Source organism: Typopeltis vanoorti, chromosome 6, assembly GCF_054136105.1.
Source record: "Typopeltis vanoorti isolate ZY-2024b chromosome 6, IOZ_Tvanoo_1.0, whole genome shotgun sequence".
NCBI lineage: Eukaryota > Metazoa > Arthropoda > Arachnida > Uropygi > Thelyphonidae > Typopeltis > Typopeltis vanoorti.
Window position 1 is genome coordinate 31,981,308 of NC_143554.1, and position 26,284 is coordinate 32,007,591.

At 34.4% G+C, this 26,284-nt stretch overlaps 1 protein-coding gene across 4 annotated transcripts in view; it reads right to left on the minus strand.

Annotated features, from left to right (window-relative positions):
- unc-104 (kinesin family member unc-104) overlaps positions 1–26,284 on the minus strand; it is a 942,286-nt gene that overhangs the window by 312,387 nt on the left and 603,615 nt on the right. For all 4 annotated transcript variants that reach the window (XM_090394094.1, XM_090394092.1, XM_090394093.1 and 1 more), the window contains exon 31: positions 10,133–10,225. In XM_090394094.1, the coding sequence (XP_090250220.1) occupies positions 10,133–10,225 (93 nt within the window). The remainder of the gene's footprint in view (positions 1–10,132; positions 10,226–26,284) is intronic.

Below are 26,284 nucleotides of genomic sequence, written 5' to 3' on the forward strand. Positions count from 1 at the left end.
TCTCCTACTTACCTGTTGTCCGCGCATCTCTCCATACCTGATTTCAGCATTCCCCTCACATTTTTCCCATTCCCTCTCTTCTACTGTTTCTATTCTCTCTTCTTCTATCATTCCTATAATTTTCTCTCTCTCTCTCACATTTTTCCCATTCCCTCTCTTCTACTGTTTCTATTCTCTCTTCTTCTATCATTCCTATAATTTTCTCTCTCTCTCTCTCTCACTCACACCTACTCTGATTTGCTTTGCATTCATTATTTCCATTCACTTAATCTCTTCTTTCACACTTCTCAACTCATTCCTGAGACATTCCACCTCCTGTTTCACGTGCTGAAACAGGAGGTGGAATGTCTAAGACCATCTCTGAAAACTTCACAATGATTCAAGCTTTCCACCCTCTCCACTTTTATTTTTTTAATTTACATTCTGCTCATTATCCTCCTACTCTATCACACTACTCGTCTCTCTGGGTTGTTATTTTCCCTCCTGTGATGCACCACTGCAGAGATTGTTATACTAATCTCCAACTCACAACGTTCTTCCCATTTCCTACATTTTTCAGATATATGCACTCGCTGATCTCTCACCTGCCACATATCCAATTGCTGGGATGCATACATGACACAAGCATCATATACCACAAATACCACTACTACAACTATACTAAAAATTTTGTTTTTAAGTACAATTATCCCAACTGTAAATTACCTTACATTGTGTAATTTAAAGAAGAAAACTAATAAAAATAATGAAAACTCATTTTCTTCACTGCTACCTCTGAACACGTCCGACTCTGACACTGCCCTCTCAGTAAGAATAAACCAGCAGCAAAACACAATCTAAACAACCAAAAAAAAAAAACTCTAACCACAACAACACTACTGAATGACACTTGTATGAAACTGAAAATAGGTAGCACAATTAGCAACAAAAAGTCACACTATATATGGATTAAAAACACTTTTTTTTGGCACAGTTCAAATCTACTGCAATGTTCTCTTGCCATATGTGCAAACCATTGTTCATTTCTTAATAAAGCTTCAAAGTGTCTTTCTCTGCATGGAAAAAAACCAATCCCTAGGATTCTTTTGTTCCCATCCAATTCTTGCATTCATAATCAAGATAAATTTCTTTCTACTGATTCAAAAGATACAACTTATACAATTCACTTTTCCAATAGTTTAACCACAACTCAGATGCTAATTGGTCTGTAATTTTCTACTTCTATCCTGGAGCGACCTTTATATAATAGAACTACCTTACCCTCTTACCACTCCCTTGCAATTTTGCCAAGGGAGTGGTAAGAAGGTAAGGTAGTTGTAAGGGTAAGTTGTTCGATTAAACAACTTTGTGAGAGGTACTGCTAGTTCTCTTGTACATTATGGCACATGAGCTGACATACTGTCCAGTCTCACCGTTATCAATGTGTTGATATTTTCAATAAGTACCTCCAGTTCATCTACCTCAATTCTCACATCAGATATGCATACTTTCCACATGGATGAATATAACCACTGCAAACTGACTCAGCAACTCAAGTACTTCTTCGGCTTTTGTTACTTTCTTACAATGAGTAATGTTATCTTACTTTCTATACTCATGCTTTCTGAGTTCTGATTTTTCTATTCTTAACACAACCTTACCACATGTCTCTCTGGCTGAATCAATCAATGTTTTCTTTGGGGTTTGTCACTGAATCTCCAAGGTCTGGTTTCTGTTTTCAGATTCTTTCATTTTTAATTCAATGATATTTGAGTTTAAAAGTTCATCTCTTAAAACTTCTCAGCATTGATCCATTTTAAAACTTTCTTAAACACTTTTTTTTTTAATATGAAATTCAATTTCATCCAGCTCAAAACTAAATAATGATCATTTCCTATTTCAAAACCTCTATATTCTCTTGTCCTGAACCAGTGAAAAAACACTGGTATCAACTATAACATAGTCAATGAGACTTTTATTTCTTGAAAATTCTCTCCATGTGAATTTTTGCACCTTTTTTTGTTGGAACATGGTGTTAATAATAACTAATCCATGTCATGAACAGAAATCCAGCAGGTATTATTATTAGCTTTGCCTTTCCTCCAAATTTTCCCGAAACATTTATATATGTCTGGTAATCATTTCTTACTCCACTGTTTAGATTTCTAACAAGAACCAACTATTTCTTTTTCATTGATCCAGCTGCTTTCTCTAATGCCTCAAAAAATTCCTGTATTTCTTCCTTGGTAGAATGTTCTGCAGGACTATAAGCACAAATAAGTCTCATTGTACAGTTCCCCATTCTGATATTTACCCACGTCGCTCTACCTGATACTGCCTGCTATTCAAGAAGACTGCCCTGATATTTAGTGTTGAATACTATAGCTACTCAGTCTTTTTCCTAATTGTCATTGCTTGAATATAATTATGTATTTTTTCAGAACCCTAATACATGTGGCTTTCTTATTTTCATTGTATTGTGCATTAGTTTTAATAGATAAGAAAATAAGCCTAATGGGACTTTGGCAGTAATAAATAGGTATATAGGTATAGGTGGCATTCTTAGTAAGGATTATGGCTGATGTTAATGAATTCTAAGTTACACATTCAAAGTCATACTTCATTACCCCAGGTATATAAGAACTGATTTCTAAGAAAAGAACCCTGCACTTTTTTTTAACACAGGAACTTAGGGCAATAGGATATTTTATTAGATATGATGAAATTTTAGAATGAAGAATTAAAAAATAAAGAAAAGAGGAAGAAGGAACTCCACAATCTGAGGACTAATGCAAGTTACATTAATAATCAGAAATTTAACTACAAGAGGATTAAGATCTGTGAAGATAAAAATCAACATCTTCAATACAAGAGCTACATTTGGTCAGAAGGTACTACCTTGCACCTAGTGAGCACTTTTACCTAAAAGCAATTTAAGATATTTTAATAATACTACTTGATAAATGCCTTTTCTTAAAGTTCTGTACTGGAAAACTTGCTCACTATATATACGAGAGAAAAAAAAAGACTTTTTATTTTTGTAAAAATAAATTTTTGAAATATTTTTATGCGAGAAGCTAAAAGTTTAACTTTTTTTTACACTATATTTTTTACACACTCTCTTGTATTATTGTTGTCCATTGCTTGTTAATCTTCAAGATTCTTAGCTCCAGATGAAAGTGGAAAGAATGTAGGTTTCCACTGCATAAGATGGTGCAAGACAGATGTACCTCTTGAGTGATCGGTATCTCTAGAATGGTAGTGAAGATATATTGGAAAAGTTGGCAACATCTCACATACAGAAACAAGATAACAGAGAATCTATACTTTGCAATGAACAGTATAGGTTTACTAAGGGAAGAAAATATGTTTGAATACTTTGTTTACATTTTATAATAATATAACAGTTAGCTAGACAAGGGGATTGATGTCTCTAATCACAGTGCCTGATATTACTGAACTATGCAAAAGCTTTTGACAGAAGATAAGAGTTGAATATGTTATTCAATCTGCACATTATTGAAATTGGAAAGGATTTGATAGGAGACATGCATCTGTTTGCTGATGATGCCAAGATATGCTGGTTAATCAGGAACGAGACTGACATGCAGCACTTCCAATATTTCGAATAGGCTGGAATGGGCAAATAATAATGGATACCAGTTCACTGTTAGTAAATGTAAAGTTATACACTTTAGAGTGTACAACTTTTTCTTAGATTAGAGATCTCCAATGGTATATCACATTTGGGATCCAGAAGAATGAATAAAGATCCTGTTCACGATTTCAATTATATCAGAATTGTGGCTAGTGTTCTTAGAGTTTTGACAGACTGGAAGCTGAAGTTCAAGGATCATATAGTAAAGGTTGCAAATACAACCCAGAGGATAAAAGGAATGTTGAAATAAACATTTATAAGGATAAGGGAATCATTTTATCTGTTTATAAGGCCATGATACAACCTGACCTGGCATATCTGGCCTCCTAGTTTTTGAGGCAATGCATATATAATGGAGAGGATGAAAAGGAGAGTGTTAATGATATCAAAATTGTGGAATGCAGATTATGAGCAGATTGAGAATATGTGGACTGAAGACACCAGCAAACAGGAGGAAGAGGAGTGACAGAGACGTACAAACTTCTGAATAGGTCATATAGCATACTGGGTGATGGAATTTTTGTTTCATAGAAAGCAGATTTGTTCATGTGCTAGCTCTTAAACAGTATTTCACTGATTGCCAATAACCACTTTGCAAATACAAGCCAAACATTCGTGGGTGCAGGACATCAGCAGTCATCTAGAGCAGTGCTTCCCAAACTTCTGGATGTCAGGGCCCCCTTTTGAAAAATTAAAATATTTCACGGCCCTCCTCGAAAAAAAATCTTAACATAGACATATATTGTTATTATAATATTTACTGTATTTATATTCAATACAAAACATACACACCGAATATTGCAAAAACCAAATGCAAATATCACATATTTAGCATCTTACATTTGACATGGCACATTATCTCATATTTTTATATAGATAGATATATTGTTATTGTACATTTGCAGTACAAGCACATGAAACGTAAAATGATTAGTAATAAAGAAAGAATTAAAAAATATAAAAGAAGTGTAATAACAATTTAATGTGATGGATGTGTTTCAATACTGCTACACCAATATCAGATGAAATATTTGAAACTGCAATAATTAGATTTCTGCTTTGAAATGAAACTTATGTGAATAAGCATATATTTACAATATTCATTAAGCGCCGAAATACACAGGAAGCAAAATTTGTGAACCCGCACCAATGTGTGATTTTTTTTTCCATTAAAATATAAAAAATAACAAAAAAGAAATAATAAAAATTAAATATGTTTCTTTTAAGATAAAAATATCTACTTAGTCTTAAAAGATTTTAAATTTGTTTTCATTATTTCACGGCCCCCTCAACAAAACCTACGCCACCCAAGGGGGGCCATGGCCCACAGTTTGGGAGGCTCTAATCTAGAGTGAGAGTCATCTGCAATTGATGTTTGATCATCTTCAAACCTTTGAACCACCTGAATGTCATTGAGTGGCTTGAAGCATTATCCAAGAAAGCTATTTGAAACACTTATAAGTTTCTGTGGTTTGTCAAGTTTAACACAAAAATTGATGCACATGTTGTTTATTAATTCCTGATATTAGAAAACTCAAAAATAAAAATGTGTATATATGCTGGCTTGCCCAGTTTCTTTATAATAATAACTGCCCAGAATTTTTTCAACAGACCTCATATTTACCAACTATTAAATATTTCTGGATCAGCTCAAAAATAATAGAATAGTATTCCACACTATACATTGTGGTCTATGAAAACATTTTTCTCTAAAGAGCTTATCACTGAAGATGCATGGCTGCTTTATGCAGAATTTTGAGCCCCAAAGTTACAACATCACAACATTTATATAGATAATTTTTGTCTATACTTCTGAAGAATAAAACATTTTTTCATCATACATAGATCACCAACTCAAATATATTCTGTTTTTTTAATAAAATTAGTTTAATCCTTTATCCAAGTGTGAGCAAACAAAGTTTGCACCTGAAAGTATCTTCAGGACTGGGGTAAGGTGGTACAACACCAGGACAACTCGTTGCAAAGGTGGAGCAAGCTACCAACACTCCTATCTCAGTATCTCCTATAATGCAAAACACATCTCCTTGCGGATATGTCTAATGTTATGCATTAAGGGAAGGGCCACTACCCAGACTAGTTTCGACCTTTATTGAGGTCTCTTCAGTGGGAGCCAGGCCCAAGTGGAGATAACAGGCAGAAGCATTAGCAGGTCATCTCTACCTATACCGCAGTCCTGAAGATACTTTCAGGCGCAAACTTTGTTTGCTAAGACTTGGATAAAGGATTAAACTAATTTTATTATACTCTAACCAAGTGAAAAATAAACTTTCAACATCTTTCTCTAAATCCAGAGTAATTTATTAAAAAAAGGGTGGCACACCATTTGGCAACTCCTATAGGTAGAGATGACCTGCTAATGCTTCTGCCTGTTATCTCCACTTGGGCCTGGCTCCCACTGAAGAGACCTCAATAAAGGTCGAAACTAGTCTGGGTAGTGGCCCTTCCCTTAATGCATAACATTAGACATATCCGCAAGGAGATGTGTTTTGCATTATAGGAGATACTGAGACAGGAGTGTTGGTAGCTTGCTCCACCTTTGCAACGAGTTGCCCTGGTGTTGTACCACCTTACCCCAGTCCTGAAGATACTTTCAGGCGCAAACTTTGTTTGCTCACACTTGGATAAAGGATTAAACTAATTTTATTATACTCTAACCAAGTGAAAAATAAACTTTCAATTCTGTTTTTTTATATCAATTAAAACATATTTATTTTGTTCAGTGAATTAGCTTCACATCACATGCTTGAAAAAGAGATGGGTTCAAATAATTTATCACAAAGAGTTGGTAGTTTTTTTTTTCTTCTTTGTTTTTCCTCCCTACAAAAATGGGCATATGGCTATAAACAAGCACATTAAACACATAAATACAGTTTATGGACACATATAACCATCTTGTTTCAATAAAATCGAGAGTTCAGTACTGATCAAGTCCTCATGCATGAACAGGTATTATTTTAAATTCTCTTAAACAGGATACAAAAATCTGAAGGCAATGATACTTTATATACTGACAGACGTCTATCAAATCAGCAGATTTATGGTGGAATGACTTACTCAACCATCAGAACATACCCTTCATATTCTAACACTTTTCAATACATTCCAATTTGACAATCGTCCATGTTAAAATCCTACTTTCATACCTTGCTTACTACACACACTAATACAACTTTCAGAGAGACTCTCATTGTATAGTCTCACTTGCAACTGTAAATAATACTTTCAGTATCAATCTGGAACAATTTCCCTAACCAACTGAAAGTATCATGTTTTCTTTCTTCTGTTACCCACCTAGTGCTAGCATTATTTTCCTTCAACGTATTCTCAACTAATGGTCTGAACTCCTGATATTTCCTTATTTATTCATCTGTGATGAGTTTCTTTATCACAGCATGGGGTCATATGTGTGCTCCATAGTCCAGATGTAGCCAGATCTTGAACAGTAGTATCTACTAACACCATATCTCAACTTATCAGTGTCCTCCTTATCATAACAGAGATATGCTGTGTGGGTTTCAAACTTTTCGAATGTTTCTCTTGAACTTAAGCCTGCTACAATCTTCCCCACCCCCATATTCTGACTCTTGTCCACATCTTGAGCACAATTTCACCATTAGTAACATTATACTATTTGCATTCGGAAAAGCGACACTTTCCCATTACCAATATTAAAATATCTACATCACCTATTAGGCCATGTTATTAGCATATCTTCTTTGAAAGGACATACCATCAGTATGATTCTGCACACAAACAGCAAAATGCAATACACCATTTTACATCACTGATGAGACCAAGATAAGGGTCAAAATTGGTCGGGGTAGTGACCTTCCCATAATGCATAATAATATACACATCCAAAAGGAAGTATATTTTGCATTATTGGATACTAAATCAAATGATGTGAAGTCAACAATCTCTATATACAAGTAGACTAGTCATGAAGATACCTCACATGCACACTTAGGTAAGGATTAAAACAAGAATATAATTTATTTCTTGTCAAGTATAGTATACTTTATAATCAAGTGAAAAAAATTACTTACAGCATTACTTTATGTATCCCCTGCCAAACCATTTGAAATATTAATAAATAATGTAAGCAGTAGGACTCAAGCACCGAACTATGTGGCATGCCACTGGTTACACAATTTTTTTCCCATCCATAAACAACTTGTTGATAACTTTCATACAACTAGTCTTCAATCTCACTAATTAAGTGGTTAGTCATTCTCATGTCATTCAACTTGTATAACAACCTGCCATCAAATGCCTTCAAAAAGTACCAAAAATATTTAATGTATATGTCTCCTTATCCAGGAAACATTTATCACCTTATCATAAAATCAAGCAAAATGCTACAGCAAAACCTCTCCTTTATCAATTCACAGAGAACTGCAACACATGTTTTTCGATCCAAGTCCTCTTTTCTGCATTAACCAACCTTCAATATCTTAACCACAACTGCATGGAGAAAAAATAATCTACATTAGGAAACATCTGTCTTTACATTCTTTTTTTTTTTTTCCCTTCCACTTCTCTGGGGTCCTTAAACACATCAGGTCTAGTGTCAAATATGCTTTGCATATTCCCAAAAAAAATGTGCAGTAATATATCATTCAATCAATTATATTAAGATCAAACTCACTGACTACCTCAACTTACCCATGACTCATTCAACTGTACTTAATCTAGTACCTTCTCAGCTTTGCACACCACTATCTCTCTCTTTCTCTCTCTCCAATTCAAAATACAAAGTGTTTGCTCATTAATAATTTCACTACACTCTATACAGTGGTCACTTTACCATCTGTCTTTACAATGTCCAAAAAGAGCACAATATATCACCTTAGAAGTACAATATTAAATTTGCAAGTTTCCTGTTAGTTTCAGAGTTGAAGAGGAGAGCATTGTAAAACTTCAAATCTTCCTATATCTTGTTGTTTTTATTCTTCACTGTGTGACTTCAAATCTGCAGTCACACAGGTGAACTGTAAAAAGCACCATACATGTTGAAGTTCTAAAGAATGCCAAATTTTTTATACTTCTCATAAACCTTTGCTATTATACTATCAGCTAATATGGATGCAATGTAACAGGAAAGAAGACAAATTACAAATATCAACCTTGGCCACAATCATATTTTCGTATTATGAAATTCTGAATGTTCAAAAAAAACTTAAATTCATCCATGATAAATAGAAAGCAATTCTTTTTTATATGAATTTACCTCTTCTTGGTCTTCTGAAAAATTATAATAACATGTCGAGTTTTATGTTGGTTTAGGTATATTATATACAAGTAATTTTTGTAGATAAACTTAAACACTGGTTAGACATGCTTCTAAATTTTTTAGGAAATGACAACATAAACTATATTATTAATTAGAAAAACTTTAATTAATAACTAACTATATAATCCAGCATTGTTACATTGCCATCTTCAGTTATCACAAAACAATGATATGTGCATGCAGGCAATGCAAGAGTAATTTGCCAGGTACCCAAGATGGCAATGTAAAATTGCTGAAATATAAGTAGTTATTAATTAAAGTTTTTATAATTAATAATATAGTTTCCATTGTAATTTCCTAGAAAATTAGAATTATATTATATACTAGATATGAAAATCTGGTTTCCCTTCATATTATATCCAACTGCATACCAACAGAACAAGAGATTGTGCATGAGGTTATTTCATTTTGCATAATAGGAGTGAATTTTCTTCCCTACAAGATGGTCATATCACTCACTAGATTAGGAAACATTCCTCGAGGGTGTGTGTGTATTTTACAAGAGTTACTCACCAGATACATTAAGAACACAGAAGCTATGACTGCTAGATTTGATCAAGGTACCTTTCTACTATCTATTATTGGAGAGCGTTTTTCATACATTCTTGCTAAGAGAGAACTTCAGAAAAAAAATTTTCCAGAATCTCAGTAAAATTTTAGGCTATCCTGTCGAACAACTGACATGATTTTTGCTGCATGTCATATCCAGATACAAGGCACTATTTACAGGGTCTCAGTATTAAGAAATTGTGTCAGGGGAGACAGAGAGAAGAATAAGAAAAGAACATCAGATTACATGAGATCGTGTTTCTCGACCACTGGTGTCTACTGTTGATGAGGCATGTGGATCACATAATATCCTAATCAGCCATCTCCAGCTTTTTTGAAGGCAAAAATTGTCTTACTCGTTCATGCGTAACTTCCAATGATCAGATACATTTCGTTGAGAGTTTATCCATGTAACAGACAAAAATACATCTAATAGGTAGATTTCTCAATATATAACAACGTACGTCCTCCCCCCCCACTCCCAGTTAGTGTTTGTATATGCTAAGATATAATATGAACAAGGACAAGAAGACAATTTCTTGTACAAAGGTCATAACATCTTTTAAGATATTAATTTTGGGCAGTAGTTTACAAGTTATCAGGTAATATCTAAACTGTGGGTTTATGCTTACCTTAACGATTGAAGTACTCCAAATTTGGGAGACCGTATTGGTTGGGAGATTGGAATAGACTGAGGAAACATACGTCGTGGAGGCTGACGGGGGCTATGTGGCAACAACAATAAATATAACTAAATATTCCTTATACGGAAAAACAAATATATGTAAGTATGACTGAGAAACAATTATAAATATGATACCATTTTTAACAAAATTTTTCTATGACATAGTTTGCTACTCAAATTTCTGAAAAGGAAATTATGGACATTTTTTGTTCATAATTTTACCCATTTTCAATTAAAGTATGCCCAAACAATGACAAATGATGTCACAGTTAAAACATTTAAATGCATCATTCACTGTTTTACCCTCTTTCAGTAAAAAATAATAATAATAATAATAAAAATAAATAAATAAAAGCAATTTCACCGAAAAAATTAAAACATTATTATACTTGACAAGAAATTATATTCTTTTCATTCTTATTTTAACCAAGGAATAAGCAAACACTGACAGATGAAATTATCTTTGTGTTGAGAGAATTTAATAAATTAACTCTTTGTGTTGCAGTAGAGAAGCTAACATATATCACCAGCAATATTCCCTTCTCATATATGCACATATAATTACATATATTATGATGAGAGTTAAAACCATTCTGCATCCTATACACACAGGTTTGACCTTTCTTGAAGTCCCATCAGCAGAAGCTAGAACTGTTAATATCTAAGAGATAACTCAACAGCAGAAGTAAACTGATGTTTTTTGTCAGGGAACAAATGCCAGTTACAGGACAAACTCAACATCAGAATACTGCAGGTAGGCATCATTAACATAAGAAGTATCAAAAGAAAAGATGTCAATCTAAAAGAATTAGGAGAGTACCATGTTAACATGAGGAGTGTTATGGAAACAAACAATGCTAAAACAGGTGAGAATCTGTTAAATAATAAATATCAGATACTCTATTATAGACAAGAGAGATCACAAAAAGGAACTAGTAGCTATAGCATTCAATACTAAACCAAAGATTATTATGATTATATGGTATCTCCATGGTGTTTGAGACTCACTGTGGGAAATCCAAAGTAACACATTATTTTATAAATTATAAATTATATAATATAATTTAATATATATAATATATGTAATATTAAATTTAATATATATAATTTATAAATATAGAAATTATACACGCACAAAATCAATCATACCTTTCCTTAAACTACAGCAGTCCTTTGATTAATGTGCCTAATGTATTCTTTAAAACAGGCTTATTAGTCAAAAACGCACTAATCAAATATAATAACCTATGGGAAAAAAGTATAATTCATTCCTCAAATTTCTTTTATGACCTTAATTTTTTTTTATAAAAGAATCTGGATATGTCTCAGGGTCTAGTTAAAGGAAAACCATGAAACTGAAAGACAATTAAACATATTCAGAATATAAATTTATAATTCTACTTCTTAACAAAAAATTGAGCTCACATAGTCTGGCAGGTATTCTGTTCCTTTTTTTCATATAACTGACAGTATGGCCAAATTGCCTCTTCTACTCTCAGCAAATTTTACTGCTTCTCTCTTCATCAGGGTCAGCCTCTTAGCATTGCTGCTTAAAACTTCAAATGTACGAAAAATATTTTCAAATTGTTTCTGTGAAATCTCTTTTGGCTGACTGTCAGTGGCTAACTTCTTCATATTCTTCAGGATCTTCTGTTGTGCATCTAAATTTAGCACATTGGAATGACTTAGAATGAGATTTAATTAACTCTTGGACATTATCATTGTCAATCTCATCAAAACAGAGTTCATGCTTGATGTTGACAATTTCCACAACATTATCCATTTCATTAGAAAAGCCTCTAAAATCATTTGCACAATGTGGAAGAACGTGCTTCCAAATGGCTCGCATATTGTAAGCAGCAATTTCATTTGACTTTGCGACTTTATAACCAGGCTGAGATTTCTCCGATTTGCAAGAAAAGTCTTGGAAGGCATTTACTTCCAAAAAAAGACCGGTTTCATTGATGTTAAATATTTGTTGGTCACAAAAGCCAATTCTTCCACAATTATCTTCAAAATCTCTGGATAATTTGCAGCCACCTCCTTATCTGCACCTGCAGATAAGGAGGTGGCCTGTGATTCGAATATTATGTAAGCTATTTCTCTTTTTGAAATGCTCAAACCACCCACCATTAGCTTGGAATTCTTCTTCTTTTCCATCATTGATAACCCGTTCTTTCAAGGTTGCAAAGAGGCTTAATGCTTTTGATTTAATAAAGTCAGTGCTTAGTGGGATCTGTGTTTGTTACAATCTTCAATCCATGTAGAAAGAAGTCTCTCTAATTCACTCGTTATAATACTTTGATTTCGAGTGGTCTGCATGCATGATGAACTTAAAGCAGACTTACCTTTCTCTTTGTATTCAGCAGCTTTGCTTAAAATTGCTCTTATAATAGATTCACTCATTTTGTGTTCTTGTCTTATCTTTGCTCTGGACTTGCCTTGTTCATTTTTCTATATTTCACTTTTTTTCTTCCAATGAGATTACTTTTCAACTCTCTTTCACACTTCCACTTTTTTGCTCAGTAATTCTTTTACTCATGACTAAGGTTGGGAAAATACTTTCAAATAAAAAAGGAAAACAATTGCAAAGGAGGCACAAGATATGATCAACAAACTGCTATGTAATTAGCAGACGGCATAAATTTTAGCAGTAAAATTTGGAACATAGTGTACATGGAAATAGTGTTGTACTATATGCAATTAAAAAATAACTTTGTAAAATGTTTTAAATCAGTCGTCTTCTTTTTCCTAACATGAATTTTAGGCTAGGTGGCCTGTTCCAGTCTCATGCCATTTCTTTCTTGGTCTTCCATTTTAAATCAGTAACTAAATTATTTCATCCTGGTGGGTGATTTTTTTAAAATAGTTAGCCATAAAAAATGTATGCAGAGAAAATGTTTAAAATATGTAACATTCATTTTTAAGATGTATATAGGTGTAATAATCAAATTTTAGAGGCACATTAATTGCATTTTAGTATAGAAAAAAAATGACACACTAATTGAAAATGCACCAATCGGAGACGCATTAATCGAGGGATTGCTGTACTTCACTATCAGGGAACTCTCTAGTTCTGGCTATCCATTCCACTCATTCACCACTCTCCATGTGAAAAATCTAGTCCTTACTAACCCACACTCTTACACAACTTCCACAGATGACCCCTAGTTCTCTGATTGTTATATATTGAAAATTTTCCTTTGTATCAATTTTATCCAACTCCTTTATTATCTTATAAGAGTCTATTATGTCCCCTCTTTTCTGCCTATCAACCAAACTTTGTAATCCAAACACCTTCAGCCTATCATATGGAGCATTCCTCAGACCACTCAATGGTTTAGTGAATTGTCTCTCAATCGTCTCCAGAAACTTCTGATCTCCAAGAAACCCAGGTGATCAAATCTGGGCACAGTAATCAAGATTCAGCCAAATCATAGCCTTATCAAGTGGGATAATAACTTCCCTATCTTTACTTGTTAGCATGTTTTTCAACATGCAAGTAATCCTTTGAGCCATTTTACCAACTTTTACAACATGGCCTCTGAACTTCAACTCTCTGATTACCATTATCTCCAAGTCCCTAGCATCATCAATTTCCAGCAATCCAGTACCACCAATATGATAATGTAAGGTTACGCACCCAAAGTGCATAACTTTACATTTTGCAACATTAAACTGACAATCATTATCCTTTTTTCAATTTATTCAAATAATCCTGCAGGATATCTACATCACCTTTATCAACTATTGCCCTCCTCAGTTTTGCATCACCTTTATGCAATGGAACTATCTTACCCTATTTCCACTCCTGTGGAATCCTGACAGAGCAGACTCAGATTAAACATCTTCATCAGAGGCAATGCCAATTCTCTTGAACATTCACATACTACACAGGGAAACATGACATCCAATCCCACTGATATATTCAGATTGATATTTTTAAATATGCTGAACACTTCCTGTTCATCTACCTGAATTTTGATGATTGTCTGTTATATCAGCAACTGCAAAATTTCTACCTGGATGATACACTTTTGCATAAATGATCACTCAGTAACTCAACTATTTCTTTTGCCTGTCACCTTCCTACAATCAGCACAGTTGAGTCATCCTACCATACTCATTTTCTTCTCACTTGCTATGTAATGGAAAAAAACTTTCATATTTACTTTGGCCTGCTTCAATATGATTTGAATATTTGGTCTTTCTTACCATACTAGTCACTCTTCTTGCTCGCACTTTGTGCTGTCCATGATTATGCTGATGCCTTTTTCTTTTTATTCTCTCCACAGTGTTTACATTTTTGCTGCTCTTATTTTATAGCTCTACTCGTCCACTTACTCTGCACTTGGTTTATCCTCCTGACCTAGAGTATATGGTCTGATACTGATTCAAACAATCCCTAGCCACTTCCCCATGCACTATTGACATTCTTTCCTTGTAGTTTCTCAAGCCATAGCACTGCTACAAGATGCCGCTTAAGTCTTTCATAATTACCAGCCTTACGGTTCAACATAAACCCTTTCTTTACAGAGAATTCCACATGTTTGACAACTTCCCAGAAAGAGACTTCATGGTCACTCTCCCTGATTGCCTCCATAACCGGGTAGACACACATAGTGTCTACCCGGTTATGGATTCATTTTCTGATACTGTCATTATTATTATTATTATTATTCATGACACCTCCAAGGAGTCCGAAGACTCATCGCAGGAGGACACCTATTGTACAACTCTCCACTACACCGAACCTCTACCACCAATCAACATCAGCGCCATCTACTGCCAACCACAGCTAGTATTTATTGTCTGTAAATTGCGTGTGTTCTGAAGGGCCGATTTGTCTGTATGTGGGATGAAAAACCCGAGTTTCCGGGAGAAAAAAACCCTACTACCTCCGTATGAGATCGGCTGCCTCACCTTCGATTGAAAAAGTCCATATAAAGATTCCTCCCGTCATTACGAGAATAGAACTTAAATTATGGATATTGATTCAGCACTCTCAAACTCTTGGTCTCCTCCATGACATGCTGATTGAGGTAATTATCCCTTGGCAGCTATATAAATTCCACTTCCATCTTGCCATGCTCTCTTTCTTCCGACCAATCTATGTTCCCATAATTGAAGTCTCTCACAATAATTGCTCAGCTTGCACTCATTGTACTTATTTGCTAATGCATGGCATCTAAATCTTCCTGTGGATCCCCTGGTCTGTAGCAGCAACAAACAATATATTTTATCCTACTGGCTCACTCTTACACTAGACAGTCTCAAATAAACCATCTCCCAAGACCTAACTCCACTTTAAGTTCTAATTTTGTTGGCTGTAGTTCTTTGCTATCATCAGCAATACTCTACCCCCCCCCCCTGCCCTATTCCCTCTATCCTCCCTGAAAATATAATACCCTTTGCATTCTATCCCTGTTACATTCTATAATTTTTGGCAAAGTCAAGCTGACCAACCAAAAACTTCTCTCCCTTATTCCTAATATTTCTGGCATTCATGTACATGCATTTCAACATCTCCTTGTACCCACAATTACTCTTCTGTGATGTCACTGACAATCTATTTGAATCAGAAACCTGTGAAATCACATTTAGCATCAATCTTTTCAGTAAACACACAAATTTACTCCATAGGTGGCTAGACACATAATTGATTGCATCTCTCCTTATGTCTCATTTCTCTGGTTTGCACTTCCAAACTCTCACTAAACAACACTTTCTCCAAACATCTAATTCCAAAAACCATTTAAATATTTAGATTCACTCCATACTTCTATAAACTGCACACAATTCTTCCTGCACAATCTTCTCATTGAATCATTAGCAATCATAGCCCTTCTTCTCAACTCTGTCCTATCATACTGAGGCAGCAGACTGATATCTTTTCTTCCTTAATCTTCATTTTTGCTTCTTTCATATCTTCTGTCATTGCATATTTCTCCCCTTTTAAATCATTTGTTTCTGCCATAACAATCATCTTATTTACTCCTCCCTTCTACAAACTAATAGCTTCAGTAACACCATTGATTTTCACAAGTTGGGAAACACACTTACCAAATTCTCATTAAGTATACCTTTTATCATTGAATCTCCATACAATACCTTCTCCTTATTTCCAGTTTCTTGCCCTTTCATACTTTTCACATTCATTTTTTCTTTCATTCTTCACACCACAATCATTTTCCCAGCTGTTCTAGCTCCCATTTTGTCCTTTGAAGCACACCATTTCACTGCTTAATGTCACCTCATCACCCACATTGCTTTTAATGACTTCTTTCTGTTCAGAACACTTTTGCCATTCTTTCTTACATTGCTAATATTCATCACTTCATTTCCTCACTTTCCACATGACTAGCATTTCTTCTACTCGCTCATGAAATGTTTATGACACTGTCTATCCATTCTCCCTCATGCTGAACTCAGTGAATAATGGAGCCATAGCTGCCACCTCTTTTTTTTTTTTTTTTTTTTTTTTTTGGGGGGGGGGGGGGGGCATGAGCATAAACAAGTGTCACTGTCCACTTATATTTGAAATGTGCTCACGTAGTTCTACTTGAAATCACCTACTAATCCAGTTTATCTTAGTGTAGTGCATGTCCTGTTGATAAGTCTTTTATTTTAGTAAATATTAGTAATTTTAATAATTATTTTTAGTTATATCTTGCTTATTTTAAGTTATGTCGAGCATATCTGTTTTTGTTGAATTTAATGCAGGATATCATTTAGAAAGCATTTTTATTCATGGCACTAGTGCATACAAGGAATAAAAATGCTTTCTAAATAATATCCTGCATTAAATTTCACAAGAACAGATATGCTCGACATAACTTAAAATAAGCAAGATATAACAAAAAATAATTATTAAAATTACTAATATTTACTAAAATAAAAGACATATCAACAGGACATGCACTACACTAAGATAAACTGGATTAGTAGGTGATTTCAAGTAGAACTATGTGGGCACATTTCAAATATAAGTGGACAGTGACACTTGTTTGTGCTCATGCCCTCCCCCACCCCACCCCCCAAAAAAAATCTGCAAAAGAATTGGTGGAATTTTCTGAATCATTAGTGAAAGCAGCTGACAAAGAAAAATGAAAAGTTGGTCCTTGGAGATGTAAACAGCAGATTAGAAAAGAATACCAGGTGCAGAAATGTTTTGCTTGGAGAAATGGTCAAAGCCAAAAATAATGGTAAATGCATGCTAGATTTCAGTTCAGGATATGGACAAGCCATTACTAACACCATGTCAACAAAATAAAAGCTGTGCACAAATTCACGAGAGAAGATACAAGAAATGAGTCAAGTATTATGGGTACCAATGTTTTCACACTTAATGAAACATGGGGGATTTGAAATATGGAATGATATCTATTTAGTTCTAAGTATATAAAAATCAGTATTATATTGAAAAAAAATGTTAGAAAGTTTTAAAATGAAATCAAAGTTGAGCAGCTTTCAGAGGTAAACAGTAGGTTGAAATGTACAAATATTATTGGAGGAAAAAAAAAAGTTTGAAAACAATAACTATGCCTTGGAGTCTGAGCAGTAAACTGTACAGAAAACTCTGATTCAGCAAGCACAGCATGTGGTGATGATATCTGCAAGAATAAAAAAAAATCAGAATGCCATTATGGACTGTCATGGAAAAGAAGAAAGTGCAACAGTTCCCAGCAAATATTGGCAAATGAAACAAGAAGTGAACAGTTGTAGAAAATATTCATTTTATAGGCTACAAAATGAGACAGAACGGTGAAAATATTCAAGAATGTATATCAATCAGGAATACCTATTAATACATGAGGTAGAAAAAGCCATCGGACACCTGAAATGTGGAAAGTAGCACAAGTAAATAATATTCAACCAGAAAAGATCAAGTATGGAATAAAAGTTTAACACTGCATTATTCAGAAGGCATGAAGGTCGAAATCTGGATGAATGACATTGAGCAATCAAAGTTGCCATCCATAAAAAAAAAAGGGAAATAAAGATGATAATTACAGAGGGATTTTCATTCTGAATGTTCCAGGTAAGATTTATGCAAGAATACTTGAGAATCAGCTAAGAAAAATTCTTTACAAGAAATTTTGGAAAGAAGATGGGATTCAGACCAAACAGAGGTGGTCAGAATCAGATTTTCACTTTGAGAGATAGTTGATAAACCATAATAATATAATATGGACATGTATTTTAGTTTTGCAGGTTGGGTCTAGAAAAAGCAAATAGATATAGATAGGCAGATCTAGACAAAGTGTCAAGAGAAAAGCCCTTCAAAAAGTTACAATTATATGTAGGAGTAAACAAAACATTCATACATATATAAATGTTTTGTAGATAGACTATGTCTATATTTACATAGTCTATGTAAATATAGACACACACAGTCTATATTTAAGTTGTATGTTAGCAATTAAAACTGAAAGAGAATACAGGAAGAGAATTCAATGTAAATTCAGATGTAACAAGGATGAACACTCTTCTCACTCTTATCCATATGGATCACATTATGAAAGAAAGTGGCAACAAACCTGATATCAAAATTGTAGATATTTTTAACTCTTTACTTCATGCAGATGATCTTATACCCTACATAAATCCAGAAAAATTCTTCGGGATTCTTTGATTGAATAATTGCTGTAACAAATTTGTTACGAAAATCAACTTAAAACACAACTTATATTCTACTGAGAACACCTACAGAACAATATTCCAGCTATTTTAGCACAGCTTTAGTGAAAACAAATAACAGAATAAACAAAGCTGGTATAGTGTGGTGCCAGTTGAATAAATTTATCTGGACCGAAGAAAGAAATTAGTCAACACACTAAATTAGTAATACATAAGAAAATAGCTGCATATTAAAATTGATGTTAAGAAGGAAAATTACGTTTTTAGCATTTGAAAATAGATTAGCATCCCTTGGATTAGTGGAACTAATTTAAAGTAGCATGGTCAAGAAAGGTGAGCAGCATACACCCTCTGTCCAAAAAGAAACTGAACTTTTGATAGAAAATAAAACACAGGCCAATTATAATTATTCAAATCATTTATTTCAATCAATATACTCTCTCTCAGCTTTGATACAGTGTTTGGCATGGTTAATTAATTCGTTAAATGAGTTTTTTTATATCGGTTTTTGGTATACTGTTGAGGGTCATGGTTACTGCTGCTTGAATATTTTCAATGGTGTCGTATCGCTTTCCTTTCATCAGCAAATGAAGTCGAGGGGGGAAGAGAAAGAAGTCACAGGGTGATAAATCAGTTTGTGTTGAATCATTCGCTGTATTCGCCTGATTTAGCACCCTTACGAAGGCCCAAACTCCCGGTCAAAATGTTGTGCACAGTTGATTTTGGAATCCCCGATTCATCTTCAATCAATCTCATAGACGATTTAAGGTTTTCTTTGATGAAATCATGCACATTTTAGTTGTTAACTTTGCTCAGGCCAGTTTTTGGATGGCCCAGCTTTTCGTTGTCCTCAAGCATCTCACGACCACGTTTAAATCGCTTAAACTATTCGTAAATGTGAGTATGGGATAAACATTCATCACCATATGCTTTTTGAAGCATTTGATGCATTTCGGTAAAACTTTTACCAAGTCTAACACAAAAGTCAATCACAGCTCTCTGTTTGAAACTCATCTTCCAACCATTCGTCAAACACTGTCACTCTTGGCACTATAACTCGACTTCTAATGAAACAAATGTCATAAACAGTTGACACAACACTAATGAAGGTTGCCGCTTTCGACAACAAAAAGATACAACAGGTGGCGCCACTAGTTTCTTCTATTTTCAAAAAGTTTGGTTCTTTTTGGACAGGGGGTATAGGTGGTTGATGGCAGGAAAAAGATCTGGGGGAAGTCTAAGCTATAGGTGGATTGATGGGTGCCTTAGAAGACTGAAACATAAGATTAATTTGGAGGAAAATTGTTGATAGAAAGTTAATAATAATGCAAACTTCATCAGCTATACTATCATAGTGTCCTGTACACCTGGTGAGATGCGGTGATTGGTTCATTCAATCCAATACCCTTGGAGGGTAATGGATGTAGTAGCCAATGAAGTTCTGAGGCTCGGCTATTGCTGTTACCCCCCCTGCCATGATCAGAGCTTTAATAGCTCAACACGTTATCCCTACACTAGCCTCTACAGATAATGGGGAAGATGAAAAGCATTCTTGCTTTGCCCCTTTAAGCCAGTCCTTATAAGGACTATAAGGACACCTGAGGAAATTATTGGATACATAAAGCAATCTGACATGAAATCAAGATAGCCTAGTAATGAGGTTTTTTTTTCATGCATAAAAGAGGTATGCTTACACTCTGGTAAAATAAGGACGAAAACAAGAATTTAGTTGCTTGTCAAGTATACAATACTTTAAAAAGTGAAAGGAAACTTAATATTAAAGGAAAATTAATATTAAAATATTAATTGGAACAAGGATTCATTTATGTTTTCGGAGTTTGTTCCAGATGACAGCTAAAAATAGAGTTAAAAAGGTAATATAGTAAAAAGCAGCAATATGATTTGAGAAGATTCCATTACGATGTTTTATTCAAATCCCATCCCTATCCAAACTGGTTCCTGATGCCCTTGTTAAAATAATTAATGAAATAAACAGATATAAAATTAATGCTCTGCACTGCTAAGATTTAATCATTTACACCAATGCTTCCCAAACTTATGGATGCCAAAGCTCCCTTTGGAAAAATTAAAATATTTTGCAGTCCTCTTTGAAATAAAAAATCGTAATATAGACATATATTATTATAATATTTATTATATTTATATTCAATACAATTTATATTCAAGATTTTGCGTTTGTAATCTTTTTTGTGTTTTTTATCAATACCTTTGAAATGAAACTTATATGAATAAGCATATATTTACTAATATTCATTAATCGCCAAAATACGCAAGAAGCAAAATTTGTGAACCAACAACAATGTGTGATTTTTTCCATTAAAATATAAAAAAGAACAAAAAAGAAATAACAAATAATAAAAATTAAATACATTTCTTTTAAGATTAAAAAAAAATCTACTTAGTCTTAAAACATTTTAAATTAGTTTTCATTATTTCATGGCCTCCCTCAACAAAATGTACGGCCCACAGTTTGGGAAGCACAGATTTACACAATTCAGTAGTAAAACTTTAATAGAAATATTCTGTCTCTGGTTATTGAAGTATGTTTTAGGTGGAACAATCAACATATGATTACAACAGCCCCAAAAAGGACACAAATAAGGGTATTCATTCAAGCTAATATTTCTTTGATCGTGTATTAGAGTTTAGGTTCAAGAGATTGGCTGAAATGACTTGAAAAAGTTATATATTTAGTTTCTCAAGTAGTCTTCAGATTATCTTACCTTCAACCAACCATACAATAAATGTGCAATAAGGTTAGTAACCTTTCTGGCAAAGACTGGCAAAAAAACACTACATTAAAAATAAGCTTATTCAAAAGAGATATAAAGAGAATTTTCTGGGAACTATATATGCAAACTGTAAGCAGCATATTATATTGATGAAAATTTGCTAAAAGAAGTGAATGGATACAGAATAAAAATTTAAGAGACATTACTAAAGTGTTTATAGTATCATATTGGATAACTGTAATGAAGAGAATACTAACGTTTACAAAAAAATAAAATTATTCTGCTACTTTACTAGGCTTTAATAAGAAACTTGAACTGCTATGTGCACATATGTTCACCAAGATTTCAAGAATATTGGGGTGTTTTTAAAAGATCCAACAGTAAGTAGGGGAAGACAGGAATCTTTTTTTTTTTTTATATGGCCTTTTTCAATTAAAGTTAAGTTAGCCGATTTCGTACGAAGGTAGCAGGGTTTTCCCTTCCAGAAACTTGGGATTTTCATCCCTTGCACAGGCAAATCAGTCATGAAAACATATGAGAACATACACAATTTATAGACAAAAAAGTACTGTTGTTGGTAGTGGTGGTTGTGATGGGTGGTATATGGCTGTGTAGGTAAGGAATTATATAGTAGGAGAGACAGAGAGATGAGTGGAGTGCCATTCCACAATGATTCCTGGGACTCTTTGGTGGTGTCAAGCAATAATAATGAATTACTTGACTACGGAATGTATAATGTTCAAATAACTATTTAAAGTTCCTTAGGGGTGCTTAAGGGTCAAAGCTGTATAACTGAGAGGAGACCTCCACATAGCCTTTAAAGGAATGCGGAGAACCGACCAGGGCTTCTGACCTAATGTCCAATCCTCACCTTCTCGTGGTGCACCCTGTTGGGTATCTGCTTTGATACTGAACGAACGAGGATGGGCTGGCAATTTGGGATTTAGCCGACCAAATTGTATTCTTATTGGTTAAACCAAAATAAAAATGATGGTACAACATGACAAAATTTCATGCCGGCTGGGGCGTCGCCCGGTTAAACAAGGCCCCCGTTGTTTTTGCCAGGGAACCAGGGCGAACAGCGAAAAGTCAGCTACTGGAACAAATCTGAAAACAAACCCCAACTCAACATCACCAGAGTTAAAGATCGGTACTATCAACGTAAGAAGCCTGAATGGCAAAGAAATGGAGCTAGCTGAGGAATTAGATAAGTACCAGATCGACATAATAGAGGTGACTGAAACAAAAAAAGACCAAAACTGGTGAGATCTTTCTGAGCAATAAATACAAAATGTTATATTCAGGCAATGACAATCAAGGAAAAGAAGGAGTAGCCATAGTATTCAACACAAAATACGAGGCTAATCTTCTTGAATGGCAGTCAGTCTCAAGTAGAGTAATGTGGGCAAATATGAGAATGGGGAACTGGACAATGAGACTTATTTGTGCCTATGGTCCCACAGAAGGTTCTACTAAGGTAGAAGTGGAGGAATTTTTTGAGGCTTTAGAAAAAGCAACTGACACAATGAAAAAGGAAAAGTTGGTCCTTGTTGGGGATCTAAATAGTAGAGTAGGAAATGATTGTGAGACATACAAAAATATTTTGGGAAAATTTGGAGAAAAGAGCAAAGCTAATAATAATGGCAAATATCTGTTGGATTTCTGCTCAGGACATGGACTGGTTATTACTAACACCATGTTCCAACATAAAAATGTGCACAAATTCACATGGAGAGAAGAGGCTAGGAATAAGAAAAGTCTCATTGACTATGTTATTGTTGATAGTGATGTTTTCTCCCTGGTGCAGGACACCAGAGTGTACAGAGGATTTGAAATTGGAAGTGATCACTATTTAGTCGTGAGCAGGATAAAATTGAATTCCATATTGAAAAGAATAACATGTAAGAAAGTTTTAAAGCGAATAAAAGTTGAGCAGCTCTCAGATGTGAACTGTAGACTAAAATACAGAAATATTATTGAAAAGAAAATGAAAGAGTTTGAGAACAGGAATCAAACCTTGGAGATTCAGTGGCAAACTCTGAAGGAAACATTGATTGATTCTGCCAGAGAGGCATGTGGTGAGGTTGTGTGCAAAGATAAAAAAATCAGAACTCCCTGGTGGACACAGGAAGTTAAAGAGGCAGTGAAGGAAAAGAAGAAAGCATATCAAAAGTTCCTGGCAAATAAGTCAGCTTTTACTCTTACAGAATACAGAGACAAATGTAAGAAAGCTAAACAGTGTGTAAAACTAGCTAAACAAAAGTCATGGGAGGACTTTGGCAAGAATATAGAAAATAAATATCAAGAAGGTGGCAAAATATTCTGGAGGTTGTTGAAGAAGCTTAGGAATGGAGGAAAGAGTGCTGTAAAAGGAATTAGAGATGATAAAGGTGAAATGAAAACAGGAGAAAAAGATATTCTTGACGTATGGAGTAATTACTTTGAAAAACTGCTAAATGAAACAAGCAGTGATGACAGCACAGTGATAAAAAACACTGACCAGGCATGCAGTCAGGAATACATATCCATACTTGAAGTAGAAAAAGCCATCAAAGGCTTGAAATGTGGAAAGGCAGCAGGAGTAGATGATATTCGACCAGAAATGCTGAAGTATGGTGGTATAAGAGTCTTACAGTGGCTGCACAGCATAGTTCAGAAAGCCTGGACAGAGGGACGAATTCCCGATGATTGGAGTAGAGCTCTCATAGTACCCATATATAAAAAGGGAAATAAAACCGAATGTGAGAATTACAGAGGTATTTCCCTACTGAGTGTTCCTGGCAAGATCTATGCAAGTATACTTGAGAAACGGTTGAGAAGAATTGTGGAGGAAAAGCTTGGTGAAGAACAAGCTGGATTCAGGCCAAATAGAGGCTGTCAGGATCAGATCTTCACTTTACGACAAATAGTCGAGAAAGCATGGGAATATAACAAAGATCTGTATTTAAGTTTTGTCGATTTGGAAAAGGCATATGACAAGGTGCCAAGAGAGAAGCTATTCAATACGCTGCAGTTATATGGTGTCAATGGGGCATTATATCAAGCAATACTTAGTCTTTATTTGAGTTGTGAGTCAGCAGTTAGAATTGAAGGAAGTACAGGAAGATGGTTTAATGTTAAATCTGGTGTGAGACAAGGATGTACATTATCCCCTCTGTTATTCATTATCTATATGGATCACATTATGAAGGAATGTGGTATTAAACCTGATATCAAAATTGGAGATGTTAATGTCAGCTCTTTGCTTTATGCGGATGATGTTATACTTCTAAATAAATCTGCTACAAGTCTGCAAGATTCTCTGACTAAATTGAATAGCTGTTGTAATAGATATGGTATGAAGGTCAGCAATAAAAAGACAAAGACAATGAAAATAGGCAGAATCATTGAAAATGTCAACTGTGTTGTGAATGGAGAACCTGTGGAACAAGTAAAACATTTCAGCTACTTAGGCACAATTTTTACTGAAGATAGTAAACTAAATATAGAAATAGACAACAGAATCAGCAAAGCTGGTATGGTGGGAAGTCAGTTGAATAAATTCATATGGAATAAGAAAGAAATTAGTCGGAACACTAAATTAGCTGTATACAAGACAGTGTTCAAACCAATTTTAACTTATGGATCTGAGAGCTGGGTCAGAAGTAAAACACTTGACCAAAGACTAGAGACCGCAGATATGACAGTCCTAAGAAAGATTAGAGGCGTGAACAGATGGCATCAATGGCAATATCATATTAAAAATGAGGATATTAGGAAAGAACTTGACATTGTCAGCATCCAGGAATGCGTTAGCAGAGCTAATCTCAGATGGTATGGTCACTTAAATAGAATGGGAGAGGAAAGATTAGCAAAACAAGTGTTCTCTGCCAGGTTGGCAGGAAAACGACCCAGAGGAAGACCAAGATATAGGTGGATTGATACAGTACAAAGTGCCTTAGACGATAGAAATATAAGATCTGATAATGTTGGAGTCTTGACAAGTAACAGACTGATTTGGAGGAAAATTGTAGATAGGAAGTTAGTAATATTGTAATTTTTTCATGTAGTACTGTCATATCCTGTACACCCCTTGAGGGTACATGGCAGGAATTTGATGATGATGATGATGTTCTTGCAATTTAGCCAACTTTGGACAGACTGTCAGATTAGATAATATACACATTGAAGAACATAAAACCTACATCCACAACCATCTGTATGGCAATTGAGAATAACAGACCGTGCTCTGTATATTCCTTCTCACAGGATTAAATGAAAGATGACATCTGTGCTGCAGAGAAGTACTATAGGTCTGAGAGATATTTCTGAAGTAACATCAGCTATGAAACACTCTCCCAACCTCAACAAGTTGTGCTTTACCACAGCCGTAATTTGTGTTCTGAAGTCAGTAGTTAGAAATGCAGCAAAATATTAGTAAGCTCAATAAATTCTTTTATTCTTCTGATATTGTTTATGCTATGAAGAACTGTTATGAGTGATCAATGAAATTGCACGTATAATACCCACCTGATGAAATGGTCCTCAAAGTTTAAGAAATAGAGGATAGGAGAGGAGATATCATAGAAACAAGTTAGTAATGGAGATATAACAGTACAGATACCAGTAAGCTTTTGAAGCATACAGGTAATGATAGAAATCAGGGTCATTTCTGGAAGATGAAAAAAAGTGTAGCTAGAAAGCAAGCGATGTCCAGGTTCTTTTTA